Genomic DNA, 26,807 nt, shown 5'->3' on the forward strand with positions numbered 1-26,807 from the left:
ACGGTTAACTCTGTAGATTTACGTGAGAATGGCGGAGGAACTTCGCTGGTGCTCCAAATGTTAGCTGCTGTAAAAGTCAGCAAAAGTAATCTGATACATACAAATGTCTTGGTGACAAAGTTATCTTCTGACACTGCGCAGCTGCTTGGCTGACACTTTTCTTTTTTGGAAGTTGAACTCATATCATGTTTCTTAATGTTTCAGCTCTGAGTGACAGCGGGAAACATGCAACACAGCCTGGGGAGCTCTGAATGACTAAATTCCTCCTCTTCACCTGTGAGCTTTCCTCATGTTCCTCAAAACCAAAACAATCCAATAAACAGGTTTGACAGCCATAACTAAAGAAAGAATGAACCCAGCCTGCCTTGCGCTGCGATAAGTGACACATCAACACCTCCCCGTCTCACCAGCACATATTTGATTGTGCTGGATGTTACTATGTGATCTATGATACTGAGAATACTTTAAAACGGCAGACGCACCGCTTTTGAAAGCGTCAGGTGCATTGATTCTTTCAGGGGCCCCCTGGGGTCAAGTGTTTCACCTCTTTGAGGGTCCCGAGGACTCCAGTTCACCACCTGGTTTAAGGACTCCAGAGGGGAGTTGCATTCATCTTTTAGGGTCCCCAGGAGATACAGAAGACCGAAGAAACTGTAGAGTCACATTTGTATACAGAGGGGGGGAGTCAGCTGTTTTAAAAACTATGTTTTATCGACGCGGCGTCTGATTAATTAAACAAAATTCACTCATCTTGGGTTTTGTGTTTTCACTCTTAGTCCAGATTAACATCAAAATCCCTTTCACAGGTTCCACAGGACTTACATCATCCTTAAATGTATGTTTTCTCTTAAAAACATGAATGAAAACGTAGGATGCATGTATTTAACATTTCAAAATACATATAAGAAAATAATCAAGGAAGCATAACTGATGTCTGGGAGTAGGGGGGGGGGGGGTTACCTGCTCCCTCTGCAGCTTTGCGTATGAGGGAGTGTCTTCTTCCTCTTAAACAGCACGCAGACAAAAAAAATAGGAAGTTGGCAGAGGCTGCTTTCATTCACCAACACCTTCAAACCCACCATCTCATGAGAACCCTTCAACAGACTGAATGAATGTTTCATAAAATACTAATCTGTTAATGCCTTCTTTCTCTAGTCTTCTTGTCATCAGTTCGAGTCCACAGCGTTAGCCCCAGCGCCGAGTTAGCACCTGTTTTGAGACGTAATTTTGATGTACTTCTGGCGCTAAAAATGTGACGCATCGTGTGCAAACAGAGGGCACGGGGTTTTATACACGTGATTTAAGTGAAAAGTGAGCTTCGTGAAAAAAAAGACAGGAGGGAGGAGTCGCACACGGAGGGACAACAGCCTCTTTCTCGACAAGCACAGGTTCCTGCCGTCCTTGCCTTCGCCGCCTCAGGTATTTCAGAACATCAGGCTCACATTGTTACATGTCAGTGCACATTAAACTCGCACAAAAAGACAACTTACCAGAAACGACATGTTCAATTACTGCTGGGCGGTGCCTGCTGAACCATTCAATACGCGGCTGACTTGAGCGCCTGCCCCGGAGCAACACCTGTACTCACTCACAGGTAGGAGACAAACTGAGTCTGAGCAGGTTCCGATGTGCCCTGAGGGGTTCTGGGTCATTGCAGAGGGACTGGCTCAGGAGCAAGTGGGCCTGTAAAAGAAATCCAACAGTTTCAGTTCTGACAAGCTAGTGATGTCCCAGGTGTCCCCATCCTCAGGGTCAAAGGTCACATGGCTCATTTATCCTAAAGTAATGCTTGTTGGATTTGTTTCAGTCACGTTTATCAGCCTCTGACAGGTCAGTGTGAGTCCCGTCACATTCAAACCGACGCTAAGAATACAAGAACAGTGGAACTGCAGAGGCCTTCAGGATAAAGGTGGAACATCTTCAAGAACCCACAAATCCAGTCGGCCTCCACCCTGCTCTCCTGGAAAAACCATGACAGGGTAACGTTATAGGGTGACAAATTGAGTCCAAGGTGGGAAGCAACCAGCATTGACGTCGTCATATCAAAAACCAGACACTCATACACATGAAAATATCGTAACTAATCCAGAGCCTGACTGGACCACACTGGTGCTGCTCCTTACTCCAGGCTGGAGACACAAGCACACAGTAAAAGAAGCTTTAACTGACTCTGTCGTAGAGGAAGTATCTGGAAGACCTTTCCAGTGACTGGGCTGTTCCATCGTGTTCTTTGCGGCGATGCTACACGCGTCTCCCCGGGGTTTTTGAGCCGCTGATTGTGATTCAGTTTTCGTCTCAATCTTTTGGCTGAAAGTCGTGTTTGTTTTAGTCTCGCTGTAAATGGGCTTGTTGAACATTCATCGTCTCGTTTTCCTCTATGACACTGACACCACTTCATTCTCCTTCCACAGCGCCTGGAAACACTCCAACTTGCTGCAGATGTCCGGCTGATCCAGGAGGGGAAGCCCAGTTTTTGAGTGACATGTGAGTCCTCACTCCATGAAGCCAAGGGCCTTTACGTGATCGTCGATGCAGCTTTGCAGGGAGGAGACCAAATTAGGACACAAAAGACTTTTTCTGTCTTTTTTTTCTCTCTCTCTCTGCCATTAGCACTATGATTAATGACTCTCAGTGTCTTTGTGCCCACCTCTGTTGTTTCAGCTACCTGGAGGCCCTGCAGGTTGTGTTCAGAGCTTTGCCAGCATTAGCCTGCAGCTGACCGATGTGTGTTTGCACATCTCCCGGTCATTTTAGCCCCATTGGTCCCGCGTGACAACCACACCTGATTCCTCAACAGGGCGAGACGGCCTGCCTCTACAAGACTCGTCCTCCTAATTAAAAGAGGACAATATAGCAGCCTGGCACTTTATCAAGTTTTTATGTTCTTTCCAGGAGAAAAAAAACCCAAAATGACATGTGTGTGTGTGGGTTTGTTTGTTTTTTTACCCCATTTAAGAAGGTAGTGTTTTTTGGTGTCTGTCTCTTAGAAATGCTACATCAACAAGACTTGTCCAAATTTGGGGCAAATTTGAAAAATTGCATCCTCCTGACTCAATGACTCTCTTTATTTGGCAAATGCTATCTTTTATCCATCCATTTTCCACCACTTATCCTGTTAAGGGTGGTGGGGGTGGAGCCTATCCCAGCAGCCTTCAGGTGAGAGGTGGGGTTCCCCTTGGACGGGTCACCGGTCCATGGCAGGGCCAACACATAGAGACAGACAACCATTGGCTCTCCCAGCCACGCCTACGGTCAATTTAGAGTCTGGATTAACCTGGTCCCCTCTTGATGTCTTTGGACTGTGGAGGAAGCTGGAGTACCAGAGAGAACCCAGCAGGAACAGGGAGAACATGGAGACTCACACAGAAAGACCCCGTGCTCCAGCCGGGGCTCCACCCACAAGCTTCTTGCTGGGGGCCACAGTGAGGACCACTGCTCCACCGTGCTGCCCTGTCATATTTCATTTAGGAATAAATCTAATGCCAATTCATGCAGTGCAGTGGTTACAGTTCTTGGCTGGAGCCCCGGTTCAAGCACGGCGTCTTCCTGTGTGGTTTGGCATAAAAAATGAATAGCAATACTGATACTCTGTTCTTCTTCCTCTTCTTCTTCTTCTTCTTTTTTTTGTAATTGTTGAAACAGAATTGAATCCAGGACCAGTTCAAGGTACTCTGAGTTATAAATTGGGAGGACTGTCATGGGAGGATATTCATATCTCCAAACCACCGTCTTGTGCAACCACGCCGGCGCGAGCCCCCGGTGAGTCAGCAGATTGCAATGCTTGCACGATCACACTTGTGGCTTCAACTTCTGCCAGGGAGGAGTCTTATGTAACCACTGAAGACCCTGACTCAGAGGAGTCCAGCCTGCAGTGGAAGCACCTGTTGAGACATTACTACCTGCATTTGTCGTCCTTGTCAAATCGCAGCTTCTGTATTACCCACATTGCAACTCGTCAGTGCGCTACCAGTGCTGCATACCAGTGCTGCATACCATTGCTCTTGCTGCTGAGGAACAAATGACCTCAAACACAGGAAAATAAACAGTGGCAGCACACAAAGTGAGAGTTTAGAAGAATCAGCTCTTTCTAAATGTTTGGCTCTGCCATTCTGGTGATTGTAAGTCTTTGGATGTTAATGCCCCGCCCGTCTGTCTCTCTTTTTTTTTTTGACGTACCAGACATTCTCTCTTGATGAACGGATATCAGGCAGTTGTGTGCGCTTTCCTGTACAGATGCACAAGAAAGCACTGGTCAACTTGAACTTGGTGAGAGACTGACTCAACCACAACCACAGATTGATTTTCTCCCCACTTCAAACTCAACATTGCCAACCGACGCCATCAGGCACGTCATCTGAAGCCACTGAAGCTTTTGATCTACTTTTGTAACGCCGATAGTGCCTGTGGAACCTGATAAAAACACTATCTAGAGAACTTGCAACCATAAATGAGAGTGTTGTGGTGAGTGCACGCAGCCCTAAAGGGATTCTTGTGAAGGGCGGAGGCAAAACAAGGAGACAGGCAGGTACGTTGGATTTGGCTTCTTGCCCTCGACACCTGAGGTGTGTGTGCTGAACAGCGCCAGCCTTGAGACAAACCAGTGTTTACATGCAAATCATTAACTCACTTTCTCACTGTCTCCTTAGGACCTGCATCTCTGGTTTGTCCTGCCTGACAAATGGCAGCCAACACCCAATTCTTCAGGCGGGCGTCACCTGGAGGGAGGAGGACACCTGCCTCTATAAGTGGAACGCTGATGCAGCCATCTGAAGGCTGTCGCTGATCACCTGCAGCAAACACGCAACCATGGATGTCGGTAACTTTATTGGTAAAGTCGTTCAAAACCAAGCTGAAGATCAAATTAAAGGGAAAATGGGTGAGTATCATTTCTACTAAGACCACTTTTAAGTTTTACAGTGTAAAACAAAAATGTAGCAGTGAGAATTTTAGCATTTGATTTGGCCTGATTTGATCGGGTTTATGTTCAGGCTCTTATCCAGATCATATTACAGCCTCGTGGCAGGATCCTGAATCTGGTTCCCAAGTCTAAGGTCTGAATCAAAGGATAGACTTAAAGACAGGATCCACCGTTTCCTTCAGCCGAACGTCATCGCCTGTCTTCACGCTGTTTGTGTTGTGCCTTTGAGAAAGAAGAAGCAGATGTTTGAAAGAACAAAATAGACATTCGGTCATTGTGGGGGCTGCGGTTTAGGGTTCGTCAGGTTGTATTTGGTCTGAAAGAACACAAAAAAGTAATTAAAAATGATCATTCAATGCATTCTAATTTGTTCTTTTTGTCACTCGCATCTTTTCCTGCCTGTAGTTTTTGGCTGCTGTCATGTTTTCTCTTCTGAGAGATCAACAAAACTCCCTTTCACCTTTGATGAAGCACTTTAATTTTGTTGTTGTTTTACAGAGGATGCCGTCTCAGGGCTATTTGGAGGCCAAAAGGAGGAGAAGAAGGAATCCTCACTGGCCCAAGACGCCATGGGTTTAGCGATTAAACACAAAGACGAAATCCTCAGCAAGGTGGGACTAGGAGGTTCGGGTGAGAGCGACTCGGGACAGTCCGGTGAGTACAACATCCTCCTCTAAGTGCACTCAAAATGTCTTATAAATAATGTTTTTAATGGACAGACAGACGTCTTCACCCTTTTCACTGACTTATTCCACGTGACTTAGTTCGGCTCCGTTCGTTGTTGTGTTGATGAACGTCCAAGAACTTTCATATCCTTTTTAAAAAAAAAAAAAGTTTCATAAACTGGATCGTTGAAAGACAAGACGCAGAGAACCTCCACCAAGGCTTCCAGCGCCCACTGTACGGAAGTCCACAAATGACACCAGTTTAAATATGTGTCTTATATATCTGCCTGTTCAATGTAATAATAACAAATACTAGTCTAAATCCTGCTATTCTAAGTAGCAACAACAACGATCGCGAAGTAGAAACCAATTTAGAATTCATTCACATGAGCACGTTGTTGTTGTTGTTGTTGTTGACGCCGAGACTTCCATCAAGTCAAGCTACACAAAGATTCACTGTCACTCTTGGGGGGGTTCTTTTAGGTCAGTTCATGAAGTGAGAAGTCAAAATGCTGCCAACTTCATCCTGGAACAACCTTCAGCTTCGGCTTCAGCCCATCAGACCTCAGCTGCCAGAATGGAGAAAACTGGCGGCAACCCTCCAAAAATGAGCTTTTAATCGTTGGTTTTTGTGCTTTTATTTGTAATGTTGGTGTAAATCAAAAAGGACATTTAAAGAAAAATTTAAACCAAATCTTGCGTGTTATTAATTCTTTTGTTGTTTTTACTGGCCACTGGTATGCAGTTCAATGTAAACAAATTAAAAGGTTTCATCTTGTAAAGATGGAACCTTTGCTGTTGAGATATGAAACCGGAATGTGTTTTTACCAAATAAAATGCCCTCAAGTGGCACAACCAAATGATTTATTGCCACCACATGAACTGTATTTTATGTCATTTCTTCAAATCTTTATTAGTATTGGGGGGGGGGGGTGTCGGAGTGTTCGAAAGTTAAATCCACAGAGAAACACAAATTAACAAAAAAAAACCAGTCAAAATCAGGACTTTTTTTACTCCCCGAACACTATCTCCTCCTAAACCGTAAATGCCAGGGCTTCCAAACTTTCACACATTACTCTCCCAACTGTGCTGATTAAAAGTTGTTCAAGGTTAATATACTACGCGCTCGGTTCCCATTTTATAAGCCGTCAAAGTCGGGGAGACACGTTTCACGCTTACAATGGAAGTCAATGGGGAGGCCGTGTCCTCTCATGGTACATACTCTCGAACAAATGCTTCTCACGTCTATACCATACATCGCACAGCTTTTAAAAACATATCACTGTATTCCTGACAAAAATCCCTACAAAAATATGGTATTTTGTGTTACTTTCGACCAACGTAGGCCGAGTTATTCAGCTTTTACACACTACATTTCTCTTAATCCTCCACTCTCTCCACTCTAGCACAGATCAAAGAAAGTGCAGCGGGGGAGGGGTTCTTAAAGGGCCAGCTCTCAGCTCTGCTCTCAGCTCTGCTCTCAGCTCTGACAGAGATGGCAGAGATTTGTTTACTGTAGTCATGGAAACCACAATTGGAGCTTCTCTGCCCTCATATACATACTCTCAAACAAACACTTGTAGCTTCTAAACTAAAACACTCACACCTTCAGAAAACACACCATTGAATTCCTGAGAAAAAACTCTACGAACTGATGTCTTTACATTACACTTTTGACCAACATATGCAGAGTTATGACTGTGTTTGTCAGTAAAACTGCCAAATCCTCCTCTGCTCTCCACTCTGACAGAGATGGCAGAGAGCGAGCAGAGAAGGGAGGGGCTCTTAAAGGGCCGGCTCTCAGCTCTGCAGTCGCACTGTGCAGCGAACTGAGGCTCGTATCTCCTAAACTACAAGGCCTAGGGATTTGCCGATTACACCGTTGGATTGGGGCCGGTGTCAAGGACGCGGCCATAGGCCGCGCGGGGGCTCAGGCCCTAACAACGCTGCTTGCAGCTTTAATTTTTCTTTTCTGTCTCTCTCTTTCTCTCCCCGTCTCTGCCAGTAAATTTCCATAAGAGAACCTTTGTTGTGATGTGGTTCTCTACAGATAAAACTGACTCGAATTGTCTCAGTAAATTCAGGCTACCAGAGACTGGCGAATGCCCGTCACTTCTGTACTTTTTCAAAGATAAAACAAGATGTTTGAAAAAAGTAGATAAGGGAAAACATTTCCTGGCAATGACAGAGTAAATTAAAGCTGCAAGCAGCGTTGTTAGGGCCTGAGGCCCCGGGCGGCCTACGGCCGCGTCCTTGACACCGGCCCGAATCCAACGGTGTAATCGGCAAATCCCTAGGCCTTGTAGTTTAGGAGATACGAGCCTCAGTGCGCTGCACAGTGTGAGTGCAGAGCTGAGAGCCGGCCCTTTAAGAGCCCCTCCCTTCTCTGCTCGCTCTCTGCCATCTCTGTCAGAGCTGAGAGCAGAGCTGAGAGCAGAGCTGCCAGCTGGCCCTTTAAGAACCCCTCCCCCGCTGCACTGTGTCTGATCTGTGCTGGAGTGGAGAGAGTGGAGGATTCAGAGAAATGCAGTGTGTAAAAGCTGAATAAGTCGGCATACGTTGGTCGAAAGTAACACATGATACCATATTTTTGTAGGGATTTTTGTGAGGAATAGAGTGGTGTGTTTGTAAAAGCTGTGGGATGTATGGTGTAGACGTGAGAAGCATTTGTTTGACAGTATGTACCCTGAGAGGACACGCTCTCCCCATAGACTTCCATTGTAAGGCGAAAAGTGTCTCCCCCACTTTGACGGCTTATAAAATCCAAACCGAGCGAGTAGTATATTAACCTTTAAACATTTTTAATCAGCACAGTTGGAAGAGTAATGTGTGAAAGTTTGGAAGCCCTGGCATTTACGGTTTAGGAGGAGATAGATTTTGTTGGGGGCGCAAAATTGTCCAATATTAGACATTCGTGTCCAAATTGTGGACATCCTGTTACAGTTAGGTCAGGGGTGTGAGTGTATGATTTATCCGTCTTGATGAGACGAGTTCAATGGTGTTGGTCCCATGTCTGTAGGACATTCCTACAGGCTGTGGCGTGGTTTTTTTGTGTATGTAGGTGGCGCTATTGAGTAGAGCGCCTCTTTTTTGTTTAATTATTGAATTTTTCGCCCCACCCAATGTGCGTACCAAATTTGGTGAGTTTTCATGCATGTTTAGGGGGTCAAATTAACTTTTGAAGTGGCGAGTGTGCCTTCGAAACATAATAGGGTCTTCGCCAGGGACTGGCTCAGGCCCTAACTAATCGAAAGACTGTTGCAGAAGGCAGCGACTCACACAGAGGAAGTGTGAGGTTGTTCTCCGTTCTCAGGACCGCTGAGCTTGTTTGTGTGGCGTACAGACAAACGGATGGTGATTGTGGTGTCTGATTTTGGCCCTTTGTTGAATTAATGTTATTTTTTTTCAATTTTTCTCATCACGATTCACTGATTTACGACTTGCTCTAATGAGAGAAGAAGACCTGTTTGGATTTACATCTCTCTTTTAGCTAAAAGGGTGATTTGTTTCCTTATCATGGTGTATTCTTTCTATCACTCTGCCAGGCCTTTAGCTTCTTTGACCATAACAGAAGTACAGCCTGAACAGTCCAACTTGTGGCCATGCTTAAGACATCTTTACAGAACTGTTCCACATTCCTGATGCAATAGTGCCGCAAACAGATGGCAAGTTGGCAGCCAGTCTCTTTCTCCATTGGGATTTTCTGGCCTCTCTCTAGTTGAGGTTCGTCCTGAACTAATGTCCCCTTTCCCTGCTCTGGCTGAGAGCGGCGCAATCCAGCTGCGTGACTGCTCGGCGACAAAGCAGAGCAGTGAATGAGCAGATGTGAGTGCACGGTCTTGCACAACCAGCTTCCGTAAACTGTGGAGTTCCCGTGTATTCTGGTAATCGTCCTCATCCTTTCAAGGTCAAACACACATCTTTAGTGTTGAGGTGTTTGCCGGCGACAAGAAATTAGCATTTGTTTCTCTCAAAAATGTTAGAGTTCCTTTTAGAAACAACAACAAAAAACCTGGCAAAATTAGAAAAACTTGATTGTAAATATACAGTGATAACCAGTAAAAGAATTAACATAAAATGAAAACATTTTAAGAAATTCTTGCGTCAAAAATATAGTCGTTCAGTCAGATTAATGCATACAAACAAGAACCTGAACCTAAATCCCAAGGCTGTGCCTCCTCTGGTTACCTTTAAGAATGCAAATGACCTCAGTTTGATCTGCGAGACCAGCAAGCGCCCACGGTTGACCGTGGTACACCTCAGGAGTCACTGGACACACTTTTTTCCCCCCCCACAAGCTTTAGAATTAAATTCAGTCTTTCAAGGGTGTGAGAACAGACAGAGTGAACATAGAAGTGGGATACCACAGCATGAGAGAGAAGCTAACGGTGCTCCAAAGACGGACAGCCCTGGGAGTCACGTCATCTCACAAGATCTGTGGCCACCGCATCAAAGCTTCCTGTTGTGAGGAACCAGGAGAGCCAACACAGCCCTGATAGAACATAAAACACACACACACACACACACACTTTTCATTTTCAATTTTAATCATGTTAAAGTGTCAAAAGAGGGAAAAAGTGATGCTATATAAATGCGTGTGCAGGCACTTAAAAGCTTAAAAAGGGGCACAACCATCTCTCAAAGTAAAACCTCTCCGAAACATTTATTTATATAATTAGATATTAAAATATGTACATATTTTTTTTATTTTTTAAAGTGTGTCTTTAAATAGGAAAGGCCTATTACTACCACTAAAATGACTACGACGTGATACGTCAATATTTTAAATAAAAATAAAAAAGAACTCTGCTCTGAGTTCACACATTAAATATTGCATAATAAGTTATGTTTTCTCATGATTATCTTCAAATAACATATAGTTCATGTTTATCCAAATCCTTCATCATATCAACAGCAAAGTGCAAGGAAAGCCGTAGCTTAGCTAATGCTAGCTTCTGATGGGGGGTGGGGGGTCCCGGATCACTCCCTCTCCTCAAAGTACACTCACAGGTGCAGCAGAGAGTCGCTCAACTTCCACAGCCAAAGGATTCGTCCGTGCACCTCTGGATCATCGGGATCTGCTGGCTGAGTTTGCTCATCAAACCTCACGCACAAACTGAGGTTCTGTTTGGGAACCAACGCCTGAACTCGCGTGCAGACCGTCTGCAGGGTCCTTCCTTTTGTTGAGGGAAATTTGACTTCTTTCCTTCATCCTCGAAGAGCAGCTGATTTTTAGCGACACTTTTTTTTTTTTTCTCCCCAAAACAGATAAATAAAATCAGGCGTTCTTCAAGGGTGAATCCCTGGTTGGGTTCTGTTGAGTGGAACAGAGCCCTAAGGCCGGATTTTAAAGCCACGCGCAAGAACTTTTTAAGATTTTGAATCAGAATTGAGGAAGGCAACACTTTAAACAAAGATTTGTCAGGGAGAACCCCGGTGTCACGTCTACCAGACTCAGAGAACTTTAAAACGACTCTCTGTAGCTTGTTGAATTTCATTCATGTAACAGGTTACACTTCTGGCGTTTGTCCGCATGTTAAAAACAGTTTGGTGCGATGGCCTGACGATGATGTGTGTTCATTACAGTTTATAATCCTGAGGAAGAATCTCATCAACGAAACACAGCCAACAGAATAAAAAACAAAACTTATTTCCAACAGAAAGGCAGACTTAGCTTAAGAGAACATGAATATCATAAAAGACTGAAAAAATATAGACGTACAATTTAGAAAAACTAGAGTTTTGTAGTTTTCTGAAAGGGAATATGAACCGATGAATCCATTCAAGTTGAGATCAGACGAGTACATGCTAGTGACCCTAGCATCAGGGTGTTGTCCCCTTGCATCAGGGTGTCCCTGAGCATCAGGGTGTCCCCTAGCATCAGGGTGTCCCCCGGCATCAGGGTGTCCCCGAGCATCAGGGTGTCCCGCGGCATCAGGGTGTCCCGCGGCATCAGGGTGTCCCCCGGCATCAGGGTGTCCCGCGGCATCAGGGTGTCCCGCCGCATCAGGGTGTCCCCCAGCATCAGGATGTCCTGTGGCATCAGGGTGTCCCCCAGTATCAGGGTGTCCCCTAGCATCAGGGTGTCCCCCAGCATCAGGGTGTCCCCCAGTATCAGGGTGTCCCCCAGCATCAGGCTGTCCCCCTGCATCAGGGTGTCCCCCAGTATCTTATTGTCTATAGTCTGGCACCCACAGGATCAGCAGGGCACCATTCATCAGATTCTGTCGCCTTGTACCTTCTGCGCAGCAGCACCAGCAGCAGCACCCCTAGCAGCAGCACTGCGATGACCACAATCACATGGATCCAGGCTCCAGAATTCCCTTTGAACATAGGAAACATTTGATTTGTTCTCAGCAAAATAATTCAAATGATGTGATCGTTCGTGTGTCATGGCCGAGGAAGCTCACGCTGAAATGTCACGGACGCTGGCAGTGAGCGAGTCACGCACTGGCCCTCATTCATGGAGTGTTCCTCAGCACAAATGGGACTTTTTAGGCCTCCATGTTAGCAACAGTCGTGAGCTTGAGGCATTATGTTTCCAGCTCGTTGGTCCATTCGTGCGCTGCGCTCTCATTAATATGATATCTCAGGAACACCTGGGCGGAGTTCCTACAACTTACATACAAACATCTGCTGGTACTGGAGGATAGCAGCGCCAACAGGGACTTGGCACTCCATGAACACATTGGGCCCCTGTCACCAAACAGGCCACACCTGTAGAACTAGGTGTCTGACACCTGTAGAGCCCAGCTGCGCCACTCAAAGCTTTAAATGGCTCCTGTACCGTTATAGGACTGCAAGTCTAAGAGTTGCAGCCCAGCTTAACCTTAATGTCAGATGTAATTAACAGATTAATTAAACAGATTACTGCTCACCTTCAGTTGGGGTGGTGGTGTTTGTGTGGACGGAGGCTGACAGGTGTGCTGTACCGACTTCCTTTGCTGCTTCTGTTTGGCCGAGCACCAGGAACAGGGAGGGGAACACGATTTAGTGGGAGTGACAGAATTCAGGTTTGCTAGCATGAATAGAAACCAGTTCAAAGAGGCTCTCAAACAGGAACAACGTTCTCTCAAGATAACTTGAGGCCACTGTGAGGAACGGGAGAACAGGGTTCCACCTCACTGAGGCCGCAGACACGAAGAGTGAGGGACGAAACACACACACACACACGGTTCTCACACGGAACACATCACTTCGCAGTGGTCGTTTGTGTGTTCTGACATGCACCCTGTACCCGACACGAACATGAACTACCGACCTTGAGTGAACCCACCTCCGTGGCAGTTACCTGTTAAAAAAGAGAGCGACAACACCGACATGAATACCAGTGACACTGGATTTGTCTCAAACCGAAATGAAGAAACAGAAAAGACATGTCTCACACTCCCCCCCAAAAAAACCCAAAACGAAATAACCACAAACAGCAGCGCTCCGACGCCGTGAACAGCATGAAACATGAGTACAGTTTCTGATGTTGTGACAGGCATGGATGCTTACAGTTGCAGGTCACTGTGGCTAAATGGACTCCTTCCTGAGGACAAACAACAGTAAAGCGAGGTGATCAGCTGGTCACATCGGCTCAGTATTTCTGCTGATAATCAATCAATCAACCAATCATCATGTTCTTTACATTGACTTGTTAAGCTCCTTTCATGTTTCATTCCAAGGGCTCATCAGCAACAACTCTAGTTTTCAGATTCCGTGAAAGCTACATAAAAGTTGAGGTAGACAAGTGGAGAAGTACCAGCCCGGATAGAAATTTATTTTTTTGAATTTCGTGTCACAGATATTGTGATGTAATGCGACGCCCAGTTTTGTAGTATATCAACAATGACGGGATCATTCTGTTTCTCTGTTGTTTGGACTAAGTTTTGATTCTTTGAGCAGTCCCACATGACCAGGAGCTAAATGTGGCGATGGTGACGAGAGCCTCCTGGACCGCGCAGTACCTTCGTTTCGCAGTCTCCCTCGTGTTTGATCTGCTCGTGACACTTCGTTGTTGTGAGGTGCCTGCTGTCCCAACGCACCACCGGCTCCCCATGATTTCCTCCTTCATCCACCAGGACATTGTTCTAAAGTAGAAATACAAACATTTTACAAATTACATAACAGTGACATTCCATATGTGTGTGTCTGTGTGTGTGTATATATATATATATATATATATATATATATATATATATATATATATATATATATGTATATATGTACATATGTATGTATGTATATATGTGTGTATATGTACATATGTATGTATATATGTGTATATATACATATGTATGTATATATGTGTGTGTGTATATGTACATATGTATGAATATATGTGTATATATACATATGTATGTATATATGTGTATGTGTATATATACATATGTATGTGTGTATATATACATATGTATGTATGTATATATATGTATGTGTGTATATATATGTATGTATATATATGTATGTGTGTATATATATGTATGTGTGTATATATACATATGTATGTATATATGTGTATTGTGTGCATATATATATGTATATATGTGTATGTGTATACATATATATGTATATATGTGTATGTGTATACATATATATGTATATATGTGTATGTGTGTATATATATGTATGTATATATGTGTATGTGTGTGTATATACATATGTATGTATATATGTGTATTGTGTGTATACATATATATGTATATATGTGTATTGTGTGTATACATATATATGTATATATGTGTATGTGTGTGTATATATGTATGTATATATGTGTATTGTGTGTATACATATATATGTATATATGTGTATGTGTGTGTATACATATATATGTATATATGTGTATGTGTGTGTATACATATATATGTATATATGTGTATGTGTGTATATATATGTATGTATATATGTGTATTGTGTGTATACATATATATGTATATATGTGTATTGTGTGTATACATATATATGTATATATGTGTATGTGTGTATATATATGTGTGTGTATACATATATATGTATATATGTGTATGTGTGTGTATACATATATATGTATATATGTGTATTGTGTGTATACATATATATGTATATATGTGTATGTGTGTATACATATATATGTATATATGTGTATGTATACATATATATGTATATATGTGTATGTGTGTGTATACATATATATGTATATATGTGTATGTGTGTATATATATGTGTGTGTATACATATATATGTATATATGTGTATGTGTGTGTATACATATATATGTATATATGTGTATTGTGTGTATACATATATATGTATATATGTGTATGTGTGTGTATACATATATATGTATATATGTGTATATGTGTGTATATATACACACACATCTCACAGCTGCTATTATTGGTTAAAGCCTCCAGGTGTGGTGCTTAGATAGGGAACAGCAGCAGGTCTGAAGACTCCCGTGTTTCCCAGTCCCACAAACGTGGGTCAAAACATTCCACTTGCCACCCGTCCAAAAATGGACAGGGGTTTTATTCATAACACGCTAAATTAATAGAAGGGCTGCTTTAAACGAGCCAACATGAGCGGGGCCCCTGGCAGCCCCATTCATTCTAGCTTTAGCATGTAGCATGGGATCCATGCTGATGTCTGAGCTCTTGATTGACATTGCACGCGTGTTAAACCTGGCGGAAAAATTACCCGCATGTGTTGAAACTTCGATCGTCCACCCACAGTTTAGTCTCGTCTCGTTCTCGTCAGACGAAAATGTATACAGTTTCGTCACATTTTAGTCTTTACAGGGCGATGGTGACGTTCGACTTAGTCTCATTTTCGTCATGGGGGGGGGGGGGGGGTGTCACCAAATCCAAACCTTGCCTAAGGCACCAAAACGGCGAGGGCCGGTCCTGTGAGTGGTCACAACTCATTAAAAACTTACCTTCCCGTCCATCCATTTTACCCTTCCGTCACATCCGCCCTCAACCCGGTAAGTGGTTCCTCCAGGTTCGTGAACACATGCGCAGGACCCTTCCGCTCGCCCGGACGTTGACGCCTGGACCAGGAAACCTTGACAGGTAGAAAAGACAAAAGTCATCAATGAATTCATTTTAATTACAGTTAATTAATTACATTAATTAGAGTGAATTTACTGGGAGATGCACCTGCGTCTTTCAGCTAACTACGGCCAAATGTTTATTTCAAATCAGTTGTTTCTCCAGTGGCTGCTGAATTTTCCCGTTAAAACCGCATGACTTGGCCGAATCTTGGAAGGACGTCTGTTTCCGCCTCTTTCCCCTCACCGTTACCACTGCCGTCACGTGGCACGTTGCAATCGATGTTAAATACCGAAAAACGACGTCAAAATGTCACGTGAACACCCACTCGCGCTGTTTGATAACGTCGCCATTTAAACTTAGTATCGTTTTTTTTTTTTTTTTTTTAACCTCCCGTGAGCGACGCCAGTCAGTGGAGGGTGTTCATTCATTCTTTCACTGAGAGTTTCATTCCGAGAAACGTAAGGAAGCTGACAACCTGACCTCAGCCTCAGACTCACCCTCAAATCAAACTCGCACTTTTCTGGTTTCCTCAAGTTTGGCAAGATTGCATCAGGCAGACCTCCAAACTCCGGGTTGGACTGTCGCGGTAATCCCGCACGATGCTTGAAGCAGTTATAACAAATAATAACAATGACGAATAAACGCAGCCTTATGAATTTTGACAACTGCTTATAATCAAAGGAGTTGTACTTCACTTGTCCGAACGCGATCCTCACTCATGCGAATTAATCGAAAGCGAGCGTTTAAGGGTGCATTTATTTCAACGAGTAGAAGTTCGGCTCCGCTCGTCAATTAAAGACTTGTGCTCACCCAAAAGCGTCAGAAGACAAAGCATCGTGTTGTAGTTCAACATTGTGGATGAACTGCTGTCCAAGTCCCCCAGTCGCGATCTCAGTAGCGTCTGAAGTCCGATGAAACCTCCAGCGATCGGTGAATGCAGGGAAGGGAGGGATAACTGTACACCACCTTCGACCGGCGCTCACTGGTATTCTTCTCTTTTCTCGTTCCTTCTGCGAGTCTGCGGCGGAGGGGTGGGGGTGCAGGTCCCCCCTCCCCAACTTTATTCCAAGTTATTCAAAATAGAAACAGTTAAGGCGCTCTTTCCACATAAACTCAGGATGCAGCTCACACATCTGGCTCGTGGCAAAAGGTTCAAGAGGATGTTCAAGCCGCGAGGCTCTCAAATGATGAAGGTTGACAAGAAAAGTGTGGATACACAAAAAAAAAAAAAGAGAAAAATACCACAAACGGACAACAGCCTCTCAGAGCTACACACAAACACAGTTACTGTGGTAAAAGTACACGTGAGTGAGGCCTACAGAAGGTTCCACATTCCTGACCCTCATGCTCACTGGATGGTGACTCAGACCTCTGGTGGGTGGCTGATTTTGCCCTCCATAAGAACTTTATTATCTGGTTGTTTATGATGTTGCTTGGTGATGTGTGTGGCGTGAGCCACACCTCCCCTACCCTGCGACAGTTTACCCTCCTATCATCCCAGGGTGGAGGTTGGGGGCTCCATTGCCCCTCAGGGGTGTTTGTTTTCGGGTGTGATTCATGAAATTACTGTGCTGGCTCTTGTGTGCTCACCTCCTCACCCGGATCTCCTCTACTTGGCCGCTTTTAGCCAATTACCAATTCTGGCTGATTAAATAAAATTACTAGCACTGATTTAATCTGACCTCTGTTGACATTTTGACTCAATTCGACAAGGTTGTGTGTGGGATGAAGAGACAACACGCAAAGTCTCTGCAGTTTGTTGTATTTTTTTAATTTATAATTTCTTCTTTGTCTTTTTCGAGGGATTTTTTTTTTTGTTCTTTTTCAGTTCCACAGATTTCCCAACGCACTGCTCATAAGTTCTCCTGCAGTGTATCGGAGGACAGCTGCTGTATGGAGACACTGCGGTGAGCGAAGTATGGGGGTCGCACCGAGTGCTGCTGTGTCTCCGTAAATCAGTGTCTTTGTGGATTTTTATGAGGATAGAAACGCGTTCAGAGTTTTAGTGACAAAACTAAACTAGCAAAACTTTGTTTACAAGGAAGAAAAACAATAGTGACAGTTCAAAAATAAACAAAACAACAACATACACCAGAACATCCACATCTCTGTGCATTGTTTTAGGTACCATGAGCTGCTGGTAATGATAATTAATCACTCCACTAAATATTAGTAAAGCTCGTCTACAACACTTGATATTCAGTTGGTGGTCAGTCTGCTTAGTGATCAGATGTTGCATGCGCTGGGTTTGAGTGGGTCGATGCCGGGCCACTCCCTCTCTTTCACCATCTCGATCGACAGCTCTATCTGCTTCTTCACTGCCCTGGAGGCCGGACACCTCTGAGGGCTCGAGGGCTCTGACTTGAGGGTTGCGTCCGGCTCCATGTCAGGGCTCGGATCGCTCCGGTGCTCCACGTCTTCTCTCTCCGGTGCCTGGTGGCTCTCGGTGTCATCTCTGTGTCTGGTGCCGTACACCGAGCTGGGCAGGGGCCGAGCCTTAAAAGCCCGTCGCTCCTCTTTTGGGCCCAGTCTCGCCAGCTCTGCGAGGATCTTGGACTCTCTCTTCCTCTTCTCCCTCTCCAGGAAGTGGAAAGGCTGTGGCAGGGCCTCACGTTTGATGTTAGGGTTACTGTTGTTGCGTCGGTTTGGTCGTCGAGCGGAGCGATTACTGATAATTTCATAGAGAGGTAGATGTATGTGAGCCGGTGCAGGCGATGCCCGGAACTTTTTCTGGCACTCTCTGAGCTCGTCGAGCTCCCGTCGAAGCAGCGTATTCTCCAGCTGGATTTCTGAACGGGTCCGCACCTTGTGCCTCTTCCTCTCCTCCTCTCTCAGCATCATCTGGAAGGGTTTGGGTACAGTGACCTTGGAGTTTGACCTACGCCTGACCCCGGTCTGATGTGGGTTTGGCTGACACCTGAGCAGCTTCTGGGGCATCATGTCCTCTGGACGCAGCAGGCTGTCCCTGGAGGAACATAGAACGTGACAGTACAAGGTAACAAACTGCAAACAGTAACAAGGCAGCAAACCATCAGGAAAGCTTCATGAAACCCGTTCCTAGCTGAGGGTGGACTCTCACTTAGGCCGGCTGCCTTGAACCACTTTGCAGCACAACTGCAGAAAATGGATTTTATTTTAATGTGAAGAAAAATGTGCTTTGGCAGGCATGTGGGTGTAACCGGGTCAGTTGTTCCAGTCCTTGGCCCAGGTAGGGTCCCAGATGTGACCTCTAACCTTTGAATAATCTGCTATATAACATGGGCAAAACACAGTGGAAGACATCGTCCCCAGGCATGGTGACGCATCGGACCACCAAGTGTGAGGAAACCTTACAAAAGCTGCTTCGCTGCTGATTTACCAACCTCCCAAATGTTCGGCTGCGGCCAGGACTGGTTCTTGTATCGTCCAGGACCGTCTCCCCGACGTTGTCCTCTCCAGAGAGCTCTGACTGGTCAGAACCGCTTGATGTCTCATTGAAGTCCAGCTCCTCCTGGGAATTGATCCTCTGCAGCCTCCGGGTGGGGCCGCTGCAGCGTGCAGGTAACAGACATTAACCCTCGTGAGTGAGTGAGAGAGTGAGAGAGAGAGAGAGAGACTAAACAGACACACACACACACACTAGACAGAGACTAAACAGACACACACACACACACTAGACAGAGACTAAACAGACACACACGCACACACTAGACAGAGACTAAACACACACGCACACACTAGACACAGACTAAACAGACACACACACACACACTAGACAGAGACTAAAAAGACACGCACACACTAGACACAGACTAAACAGACACACACGCACACACTAGACACAGACTAAACAGACACACACACACACACTAGACAGAGACTAAACAGACACACACGCACACACTAGACAGAGACTAAACAGACACACGCACACACACACTAGACAGAGACTAAACAGACACACGCACACCCTAGACAGAGACTAAACAGACACACACACACACACTAGACAGAGACTAAACAGACACACGCACACCCTAGACAGAGACTAAACAGACACACACACACACACTAGACAGAGACTAAACACACACACGCAAACCCTAGACAGAGACTAAACACACATACGCGCACACACTAGACAGAGACTAAACAGACACACACACACACTAGACAGAGACTAAACAGACACACACACACACTAGACAGAGACTAAACAGACACACGCACACACTAGACAGAGACTAAACAGACACACGCACACACACTAGACAGAGACTAAACAGACACACGCACACACACTAGACAGAGACTAAACAGACACACACACACTAGACAGAGACTAAACAGACACACGCACACACACTAGACAGAGACTAAACAGACACACACACACACTAGACAGAGACTAAACAGACACGCACACACTAGACAGACTAAACAGACACGCACACACTAGACAGAGACTAAACAGACACGCACACACACACTAGACAGAGACTAAACAGACACGCACACACTAGACAGAGACTAAACAGACACACACGCACACACTAGACAGAGACTAAACAGACAGACACACGCACACACTAGACAGAGACTAAATAGACAGGCACACACTAGACAGACACACACACACACACACACACGCACACTAGACACACACACACACTGAACAGACACACACTAAACAGTGTCCCAGCCCCCCCCCAACACCCATGAGGCACGTCGTCCAGACGGCCCGGTGCCGGTTTTCACATACACACCCATTGTACTAGTTTTCCTTCTTTCTTTTTGTTTGGTTGACGATTGAATTGAGGAGCTCCACTTAAATGGACCCATATTTGTTTACTTTTATTTGAACGGCGCCCTATTCTGGGTCATTGTTCTGTAGACACTGAAGCGTCACCTCTTACACTCCACAGCAGCACCCACTTCCTCTCAGGTGTAACCCCTGTCAGGCCCAGGTGACGTGAGTATCCCCTCACCGTAAAGTAGGAACAAAGCCGCTACACAAGCAGCTGCAGTTTTTCCTCTTAAAATCTGACAGAAGAGAACGCCATGAGACCAATGCAGCAGCGCCATCCTCTGTTGTCATATCATTATAAAATGTATCATTTATGGCCTTTCAAACATTAGTCTGCCGTTTGAATTCTGCTGAACATTTCCCATCATTAGCTCTGGAAACCTGTCTCAATGAAGGCAGGTTTTTCAGCTGAATCGTGCTGGTCTGTCAGCGGCCATCTTTGCTGAGGTATTTGTTGGGTTTCGCTACTGTTCAGGGGTGACGGACTTCTTTTTTTTTTTTTTTTTTTTTTTTTTGACCTCATGATTTGCTGCCATGCATGAAGAACTTACATGGAAGCTTTTTTTACACGTTGTAAGGCGAACCTAGCATGTTTATAACATGTCGTTTAACTGTTTATGAATCAATCATAGGCCAACCTGATGGACCATCCTGCATCTCCTCCCAGATATCCCTCATCTTCCTCCATGCGTGTGACGCCGGCCTGGCTGATGTACATCCTCTCCAGCTCAGCCATGTTCCTCAGGTGGGCGCTCTTCAGCTCCTCCAGCCTCCTGTAGTACTCCTGGTTGGAGAAAAAGACCCGCTGCTCCCTCTGCAGGCCGTAGATCTGCAGAGACAGAGAGCTGCGAACGCCTCTGCTGCCCCTCCCGTCCTCGCTGCACTCTGAGTCCAGATCGCATTCCTGAGGGGTTGGAAATGGTAAGTGTTCGTTCGTGAGGCGGATGAAAGAAACTGCAGAATGCCATTTGATGAGCGATTCATACGATAATGAAAAATGCAACAAATTGTTCATCTCATTGTTTATCTGTTACTTCTCTCTCTCAAAAAAAAAGGTGTAAATGCGAATAAACATTGATGGAAGGAATTTTTAACCACGTAAAACCACTGACACAAACGTGCTCTGCATTAGGAAACCTAATGAGGTGTGGTGGTTACACCTGTGGAAGCTGGAATACCTCACTGTATCGTGCCTCCGTTGACTTTTATAAGTCGTTCTGTCGTTTCTGATGATTTTTGTTTGCAACGGACTCTTGCAGGATCCGTCTGCTTTGCTAAACTGATGATGAATTCAATTTCATCAAATATCAACAACCAACGATCATTTGAATATAAAATATGAATTATGAATTTAATTGTAGGGCCCTGTACGGAGCAAGTTACCGGTGATTTTTGGAATCTTTTTAGGGCCAAAGTGACCAAAAACATGAAACACGAGCGAGTAGAATAAAAACTGATCTTGTCTTTTCAATCACAACAAGATGTCTGTCGTATGAAGAACATTTGAAGCGGCGAATTATGGAGTTGCACTGATTTATGGGTCGTACTTTGAGTATTTTCTCCGTGTTGCCGGCCGACGGTTGGTGTGGAGGACCTTGCACCTTCCAGCACTCACCTCACTGGTGCTGTCCTCGTCTCTGAGGAAGTCTTGCTCACTTTCCTCTTCAAGCAGAGCCAACAGTTCCCTTTTTTCCAAAGGCTGCGACCTGTACATCACTGCCACGCCGCTGCTTGTTCACTCCCCCCCCCTGAAAAAAAATAGAATCCTCACAAGAAGTTGAAAGAGGAGCGTCGGAACAGTCGTGTTTTCTGTCACTGCAGTTTTGCCCACTGACCTGCTAAACTCAATGGCATGTCTAAGTCAAAGTGGGACGGCACAGAAGATTAACTCACACAACACCTCCTCCCTCTCGCTCGCTCTCTCTCTCTCTCAGACTCACACACACACACACACACACACACACACACACACACACACAAATCGAGAGCCTTATCCTCTTATCACCGGTCTTGATTTTACATTTCTTACTGTTGGCCAGATGGTCACTAATGTTTAATGGCTTTTCACTTGAACACTTGGTTCCAAGTGAGATGGATGTTGGTGCAAATGCTTCAAATCTGATTTACAGATTAGCTTTCTTGAACATGCCGCCTTAGCCTAACTAATGTTTCCTGCACCTGTCGTGGGTGACTGAAGGTCGGGCGGGGGGGGGGGGGGGTGCATACCATATATGTGCTACCCTCAGAGACAAAATCAGTCGTACTAACTTGAGATGATAAACACTCCTTCCAAGGGCACTCTGTGATGGCATAACAGCGCCAAGGTGACCTGGTGGGACTCGTAGACCCCCCCTGCATGTTAAAAGCCGAGGGGGGGGGGGCTTTGGCTGTCACTTAAATGGGGTTGTAGATGTCTTCAGGGACTTTGATCAAACAGTTTGGAGAAGGTCTGATCATGGGGAGTCCAGCTGCAACGACTTCCTCTTCCATGGAAAATGTCAAAATCAGCTCCCTCACTATGGTAACTCCATTTAGCGAGAACTCACCGACTTCATAGCAACCCGTCGTCAAGTTCTCGAAGCGGCTCTGAACAAATTGGAGAAGGATCTGCCCAAAGCAGTTTCCTGTTGCCTCCAGGTGGCGCTATGACTAATCTGCCTCAGAATTTAATGGGTTCTTCCTTGGCTCATACAACGATCCCTCCACCATGTTTTCTTAAAAACTGGTCACAAATTTTTTGTGCAATGCTGCAGACCGACAGAACCAGCACCTCTAAAACCAGGACCCCTCGATGGAAGAAATAAGCCACTGAATGCCCAGCGTTGTGTAACAATGCAGGCGTGCAAAATTAGGGGTGAAATGTGTTTAATCAATCTGACAAGAAAACAGCGTGTCGAAAGTGCTCCTGTTGTGGAGATCATCTATTACCTCCACTGCTGGTGTCACCTCAGCAGGGAGGTTTTTAGGAGGGAGGTCACACGCCAGAGCCGACTGTATTAATCCGTTTACTCAGCTTTCCCATCACTGTCATTACAAGTCTCCCCATCTGCCTCCTGTCTGCCTCGATTCCCTTCTGCATCCATCGGCCTAACAGCCTGAGACAGCAGGAGAAGAAGATGGCAGCCGTTCTCCGACGTGTCAGTGTCGGGAGAGCTAAATGACACATGGAATCTGTAAATATTCTGCAGCCAGACTTTTACTCTCAACACCGAGAACACGCGACCACGACGAGTTCATGAAAACAAACCAGAGAACCTCATGAGTGGTTGTGGTAGAGAAGATATGCAGCCACAAGGTGGAGCTGTTGTACTTAAACTTCCATTGCCCTCTGATGCTGTAGGCTTGATTCCGTTCAGTTCTATGAACCATATCGTCACTCACGAGTGTCATGAGTATGTAACATTAAATGGAAATATTATATTTTCGTCATTTTATCATTATTTTCTTTGACATTTGTGTTCAAGTTGGTAGGATTGAGGATTTTTTATTTTTTGTTTATACGCCTGCACCTCCAGGAATACTTAAGTCTCAGAGTTCACAGAATTATCAGGCTCTCCCCGTGTGTGTGTGTGTGTGTGTGTGTGTGTGTGTGTGTGTGTGTGTTAGGGTAAGGTTGCGGTTAGTTCACGATGAATGTTCTGCAGGAGAACTTAGCTGAAGAAGTTCAGATTTTTTACATGAAAGTCAAGTTGACAACACGAATCATTCCTGCTCAGGGTCACATTGAGGATAGCACACATCCCAGCATGCACCGGGAGAGAGGCGGAGATTCGCCATCAACAGGTTATTGGACCAAGTCAATGACTTAGACGAAGTTTATAAAAGCATACATGATTAATGTGTATGTTTCTACTGTGCAACAAGTGCCTGACTGTGCAGTTTGGATGAATAAATATTGACATTATCTCCCTTTTTCCCCAGAGACCACATGTGAATTTCCCAGATTTTCGACTTTGTGGGCCGTTCACGGTTGCTGTGTGTGTCCAGTTTTCCACTGGGCTCAGTGTGTTGGCCTGGGATGAATAGCGGCAGTGTTCAGTCTGAGTGGGGCTGAGTAAACAGTCATCACAAACTTGGCCGTCCTCCGCGACGAAGGGCCGAGTGGCTGCACAAAGCCACGCTTCTGCACAACAACAGTTAGCAGGCCACCGAGTGACCACAGAACCCTAAAGGTCGACTTCAACGGCTTTGATGTCCCGCGCGTCTGCCGCTCAGAGTGACGGCAGCATGATAGTCCAGCCCGGATATTTTGGAAGGTTGTGGGGGTTTATCTGGTTAGAGTAGATTTACACATCAAACAATACAGAAAAAACACAAGAAATCCAATATCCTTTTACTTTCTCAGTAAAAACATGCTGTAAAATATTTGGTTAGGGTCTAAGAAAGATTGTGGTTAGAGTTAAATTACAAATAAATACGGCAGCAAATATGATTAGTTTAAAAACGCCGCGTTGTGTTGCCAGATAAATGTCTGTAAAACTCTTGACCTCTGTCTCCTGGCTCCACCGGCTCATGATGACATCAGTTGTGCCGACAGCCACAGATGATTGAAACAACTCTGCCCTCGGCCGTTGATTGGATCAGTCGTGTTTTAGACCCGTGAGGGAACGTTCCCCAGACGGATGAGGATTCTCTGAGATCCGCTCAGTCGTTGTTCTGCGTAAACTAAAGGAGTATTTTTTGATACCTTTAACCTCATTGTTGTAGAAATCCACAACTGCACTGGAAGAGGCCCGAAGGAGGTAGGAATAGGCCCTCACATCAAATCAGCTCCTCCCGCCTCTACACACACACACACACACACACAACTGTGTTTGATTACACAACTTAGAGGAACACACTCACACACACATTCATGAAGCACCTGCACTCAAAAACCATGCAGGCACAAGCGGACCCATTTAGTTCTCCACGTCTGACGTAGAGAGCTCTCCCATCTGCTGACCTCCCACTTCACAACCTGTTTGTTTTTGAGAGGGATACTCCACCCTCTCGTCAACAAGCCTCGCTCATTAGAAAACCACCGCCGCGACACAAGCTGGGCTCTGAATCAGAGGCTGGTGGCTGCCTAAATATACGACTCAGACCAACTTGAAGGCTCGGGCAGAGGCAATGACAGGATTAAGTTTGCTCTCTGTATTTAAATTTTGTTTCTAAGATCATGAATGAAGGGGCGGCGTGACTCAGAGGTAGTGTGGCTGTCAGGCAACCAAAGGGTTTCTAGTTTGATCCTCACTTCCCTGGTGACCATGTCCAAGTATCCTTGAGCAAGATACTGAACCCCTAATTGCTCCTGATGGCCCTGTGACAAACTGGTGACCCGCCCAGAGTGAAACCCGCCTCAATGGACAATGGATGGATGGAAGAAGAGTTCAGTGTAGGACCTTGAACAGCTTTAGGAAGAGAGAGCGACGAGCCAGACGGTAGAATTGTTCCCTTGTTGTCGTCCAGGTTACACCCGTGCTCGTCCACATTCTTGCAGGCCTGAACCCAAAGCAGTTCAATGAAAGGTTTTAATGCACAACATTATGATGTCACACTGAGGTTGACCTTTAGGATATTAAGTGGCTTCACTTCACCCTTTCATGTGCTGAGAAATTATGTGCTTTTCAGTCAAAGTGTGTGCACCCTTGAGTTATTTCAAATTTTGTTAAAAAAAAAAAATAAAGGTCCTTTGAGACTTTCCTGGAGGGACTCGCTTAAAAATTTAGCTCAAATGTCCACTGGGGTCAAAGGTCGCACTCGCTCAAATGAACATCATGTCTCTGGAAGTCCTTGAGGCGATTTTTTTTTTTTCCCCCAACAAATCAAGATCCACTGGGACTCAGAAGGACCCTGAAAACATTTTGATGGTCGCAGGTTAAAGCTCAAGGTTCCTGGGGGAGACTCACCTCATGGAGGCATACGACTAAGACGAGAAAAGTCTTGTTTTAAATGAGTGATGTCATTTTTTAAGGGGAAATCCCAACATTTTTCTAGAACAAAACGTGGGGTTTTTTCTGGTACGGTGTGGAGGAGCTGAACTGAACTGTGCAGGGCCTTGACCTCATCCTGCACCTCTGGGATTAAACGTGAGGGCCAAATGCAAGCCGGAATTTTTTCACTCCCTCACCTTTGAATGGAAGCAAATCCCAGCAACCAGGCCACACACAGCGCTGGTGGACACCGAGGAGCGCAGGTGGTGGTTGTGGCATATTTATACCAAATGATCTTGACTTATCACGCAGGGGTTAAAGACTGCAAGTCGAAACTTTTGAAAACAAGAAAGAAAACACAAGCCCAAGACTTTGAGCCATAAACCCAAATTGTGTTGATGTCTGTTGTGTTGTGTTGATGTCTGTTGTGTTGTGTTGATGTCTGTTGGCATAAATTTAGGCTCTAGTGGTTGCGTTTACACCAAAAATATTATAAAACTCGTTAGT

At 45.1% G+C, this 26,807-nt stretch overlaps 2 protein-coding genes and 2 long non-coding RNA genes across 6 annotated transcripts; 2 read left to right on the forward strand and 2 right to left on the reverse strand.

Annotated features, from left to right (window-relative positions):
- Positions 1-3,744: 3,744 nt before the first annotated feature.
- On the forward strand, positions 3,745-6,461 carry LOC147247209 (uncharacterized). The gene is made up of 5 exons (XR_015109437.1): positions 3,745-3,759; positions 4,180-4,525; positions 4,647-4,876; positions 5,417-5,572; positions 6,067-6,461. It is a non-coding gene; the product is annotated as an uncharacterized LOC147247209 (long non-coding RNA).
- A 4,753-nt stretch (positions 6,462-11,214) lies between these two features.
- On the reverse strand, positions 11,215-16,874 carry LOC147247210 (uncharacterized). 3 transcript variants are annotated; one of them, XM_086181047.1, is made up of 7 exons: positions 16,410-16,874; positions 15,482-15,609; positions 13,536-13,658; positions 13,084-13,117; positions 12,860-12,874; positions 12,462-12,533; positions 11,215-11,906 (listed from the first exon to the last, which is right to left on the reverse strand). In XM_086181047.1, the coding sequence occupies exons 1-7, from the start codon at positions 16,450-16,452 to the stop codon at positions 11,761-11,763; spliced, it is 561 nt and encodes a 186-aa protein (XP_086037173.1). In that variant the 5' UTR covers positions 16,453-16,874; the 3' UTR covers positions 11,215-11,760. The 3 variants fall into 3 exon arrangements, with proteins under 3 accessions (XP_086037173.1, XP_086037172.1, XP_086037174.1); XM_086181046.1 differs by having other exon boundaries at positions 12,845-12,874; XM_086181048.1 differs by lacking the exon at positions 16,410-16,874 and adding an exon at positions 15,705-16,094 and having other exon boundaries at positions 12,845-12,874.
- A 482-nt stretch (positions 16,875-17,356) lies between these two features.
- Positions 17,357-22,229, reverse strand: LOC147247211 (protein FAM161A). The gene is made up of 4 exons (XM_086181045.1): positions 22,001-22,229; positions 21,024-21,289; positions 18,962-19,126; positions 17,357-18,564 (listed from the first exon to the last, which is right to left on the reverse strand). Exons 1-4 carry the CDS (start codon positions 22,097-22,099, stop codon positions 17,826-17,828), a joined length of 1,269 nt encoding a protein of 422 aa, XP_086037171.1. The 5' UTR covers positions 22,100-22,229; the 3' UTR covers positions 17,357-17,825.
- On the forward strand, positions 19,003-25,897 carry LOC147247212 (uncharacterized). Its single transcript, XR_015109551.1, has 3 exons — positions 19,003-19,139; positions 21,053-21,306; positions 24,307-25,897. It is a non-coding gene; the product is annotated as an uncharacterized LOC147247212 (long non-coding RNA).
- The last annotated feature ends 910 nt before the right edge of the window (positions 25,898-26,807 follow it).

The sequence above is a fragment of the Aulostomus chinensis genome, chromosome 16 (genome assembly GCF_037954235.1).
Source record: "Aulostomus chinensis isolate RoL2024-O1b breed Wild chromosome 16, RoL_Achi_v1.0, whole genome shotgun sequence".
NCBI classification, from domain to species: domain Eukaryota; kingdom Metazoa; phylum Chordata; class Actinopteri; order Syngnathiformes; family Aulostomidae; genus Aulostomus; species Aulostomus chinensis.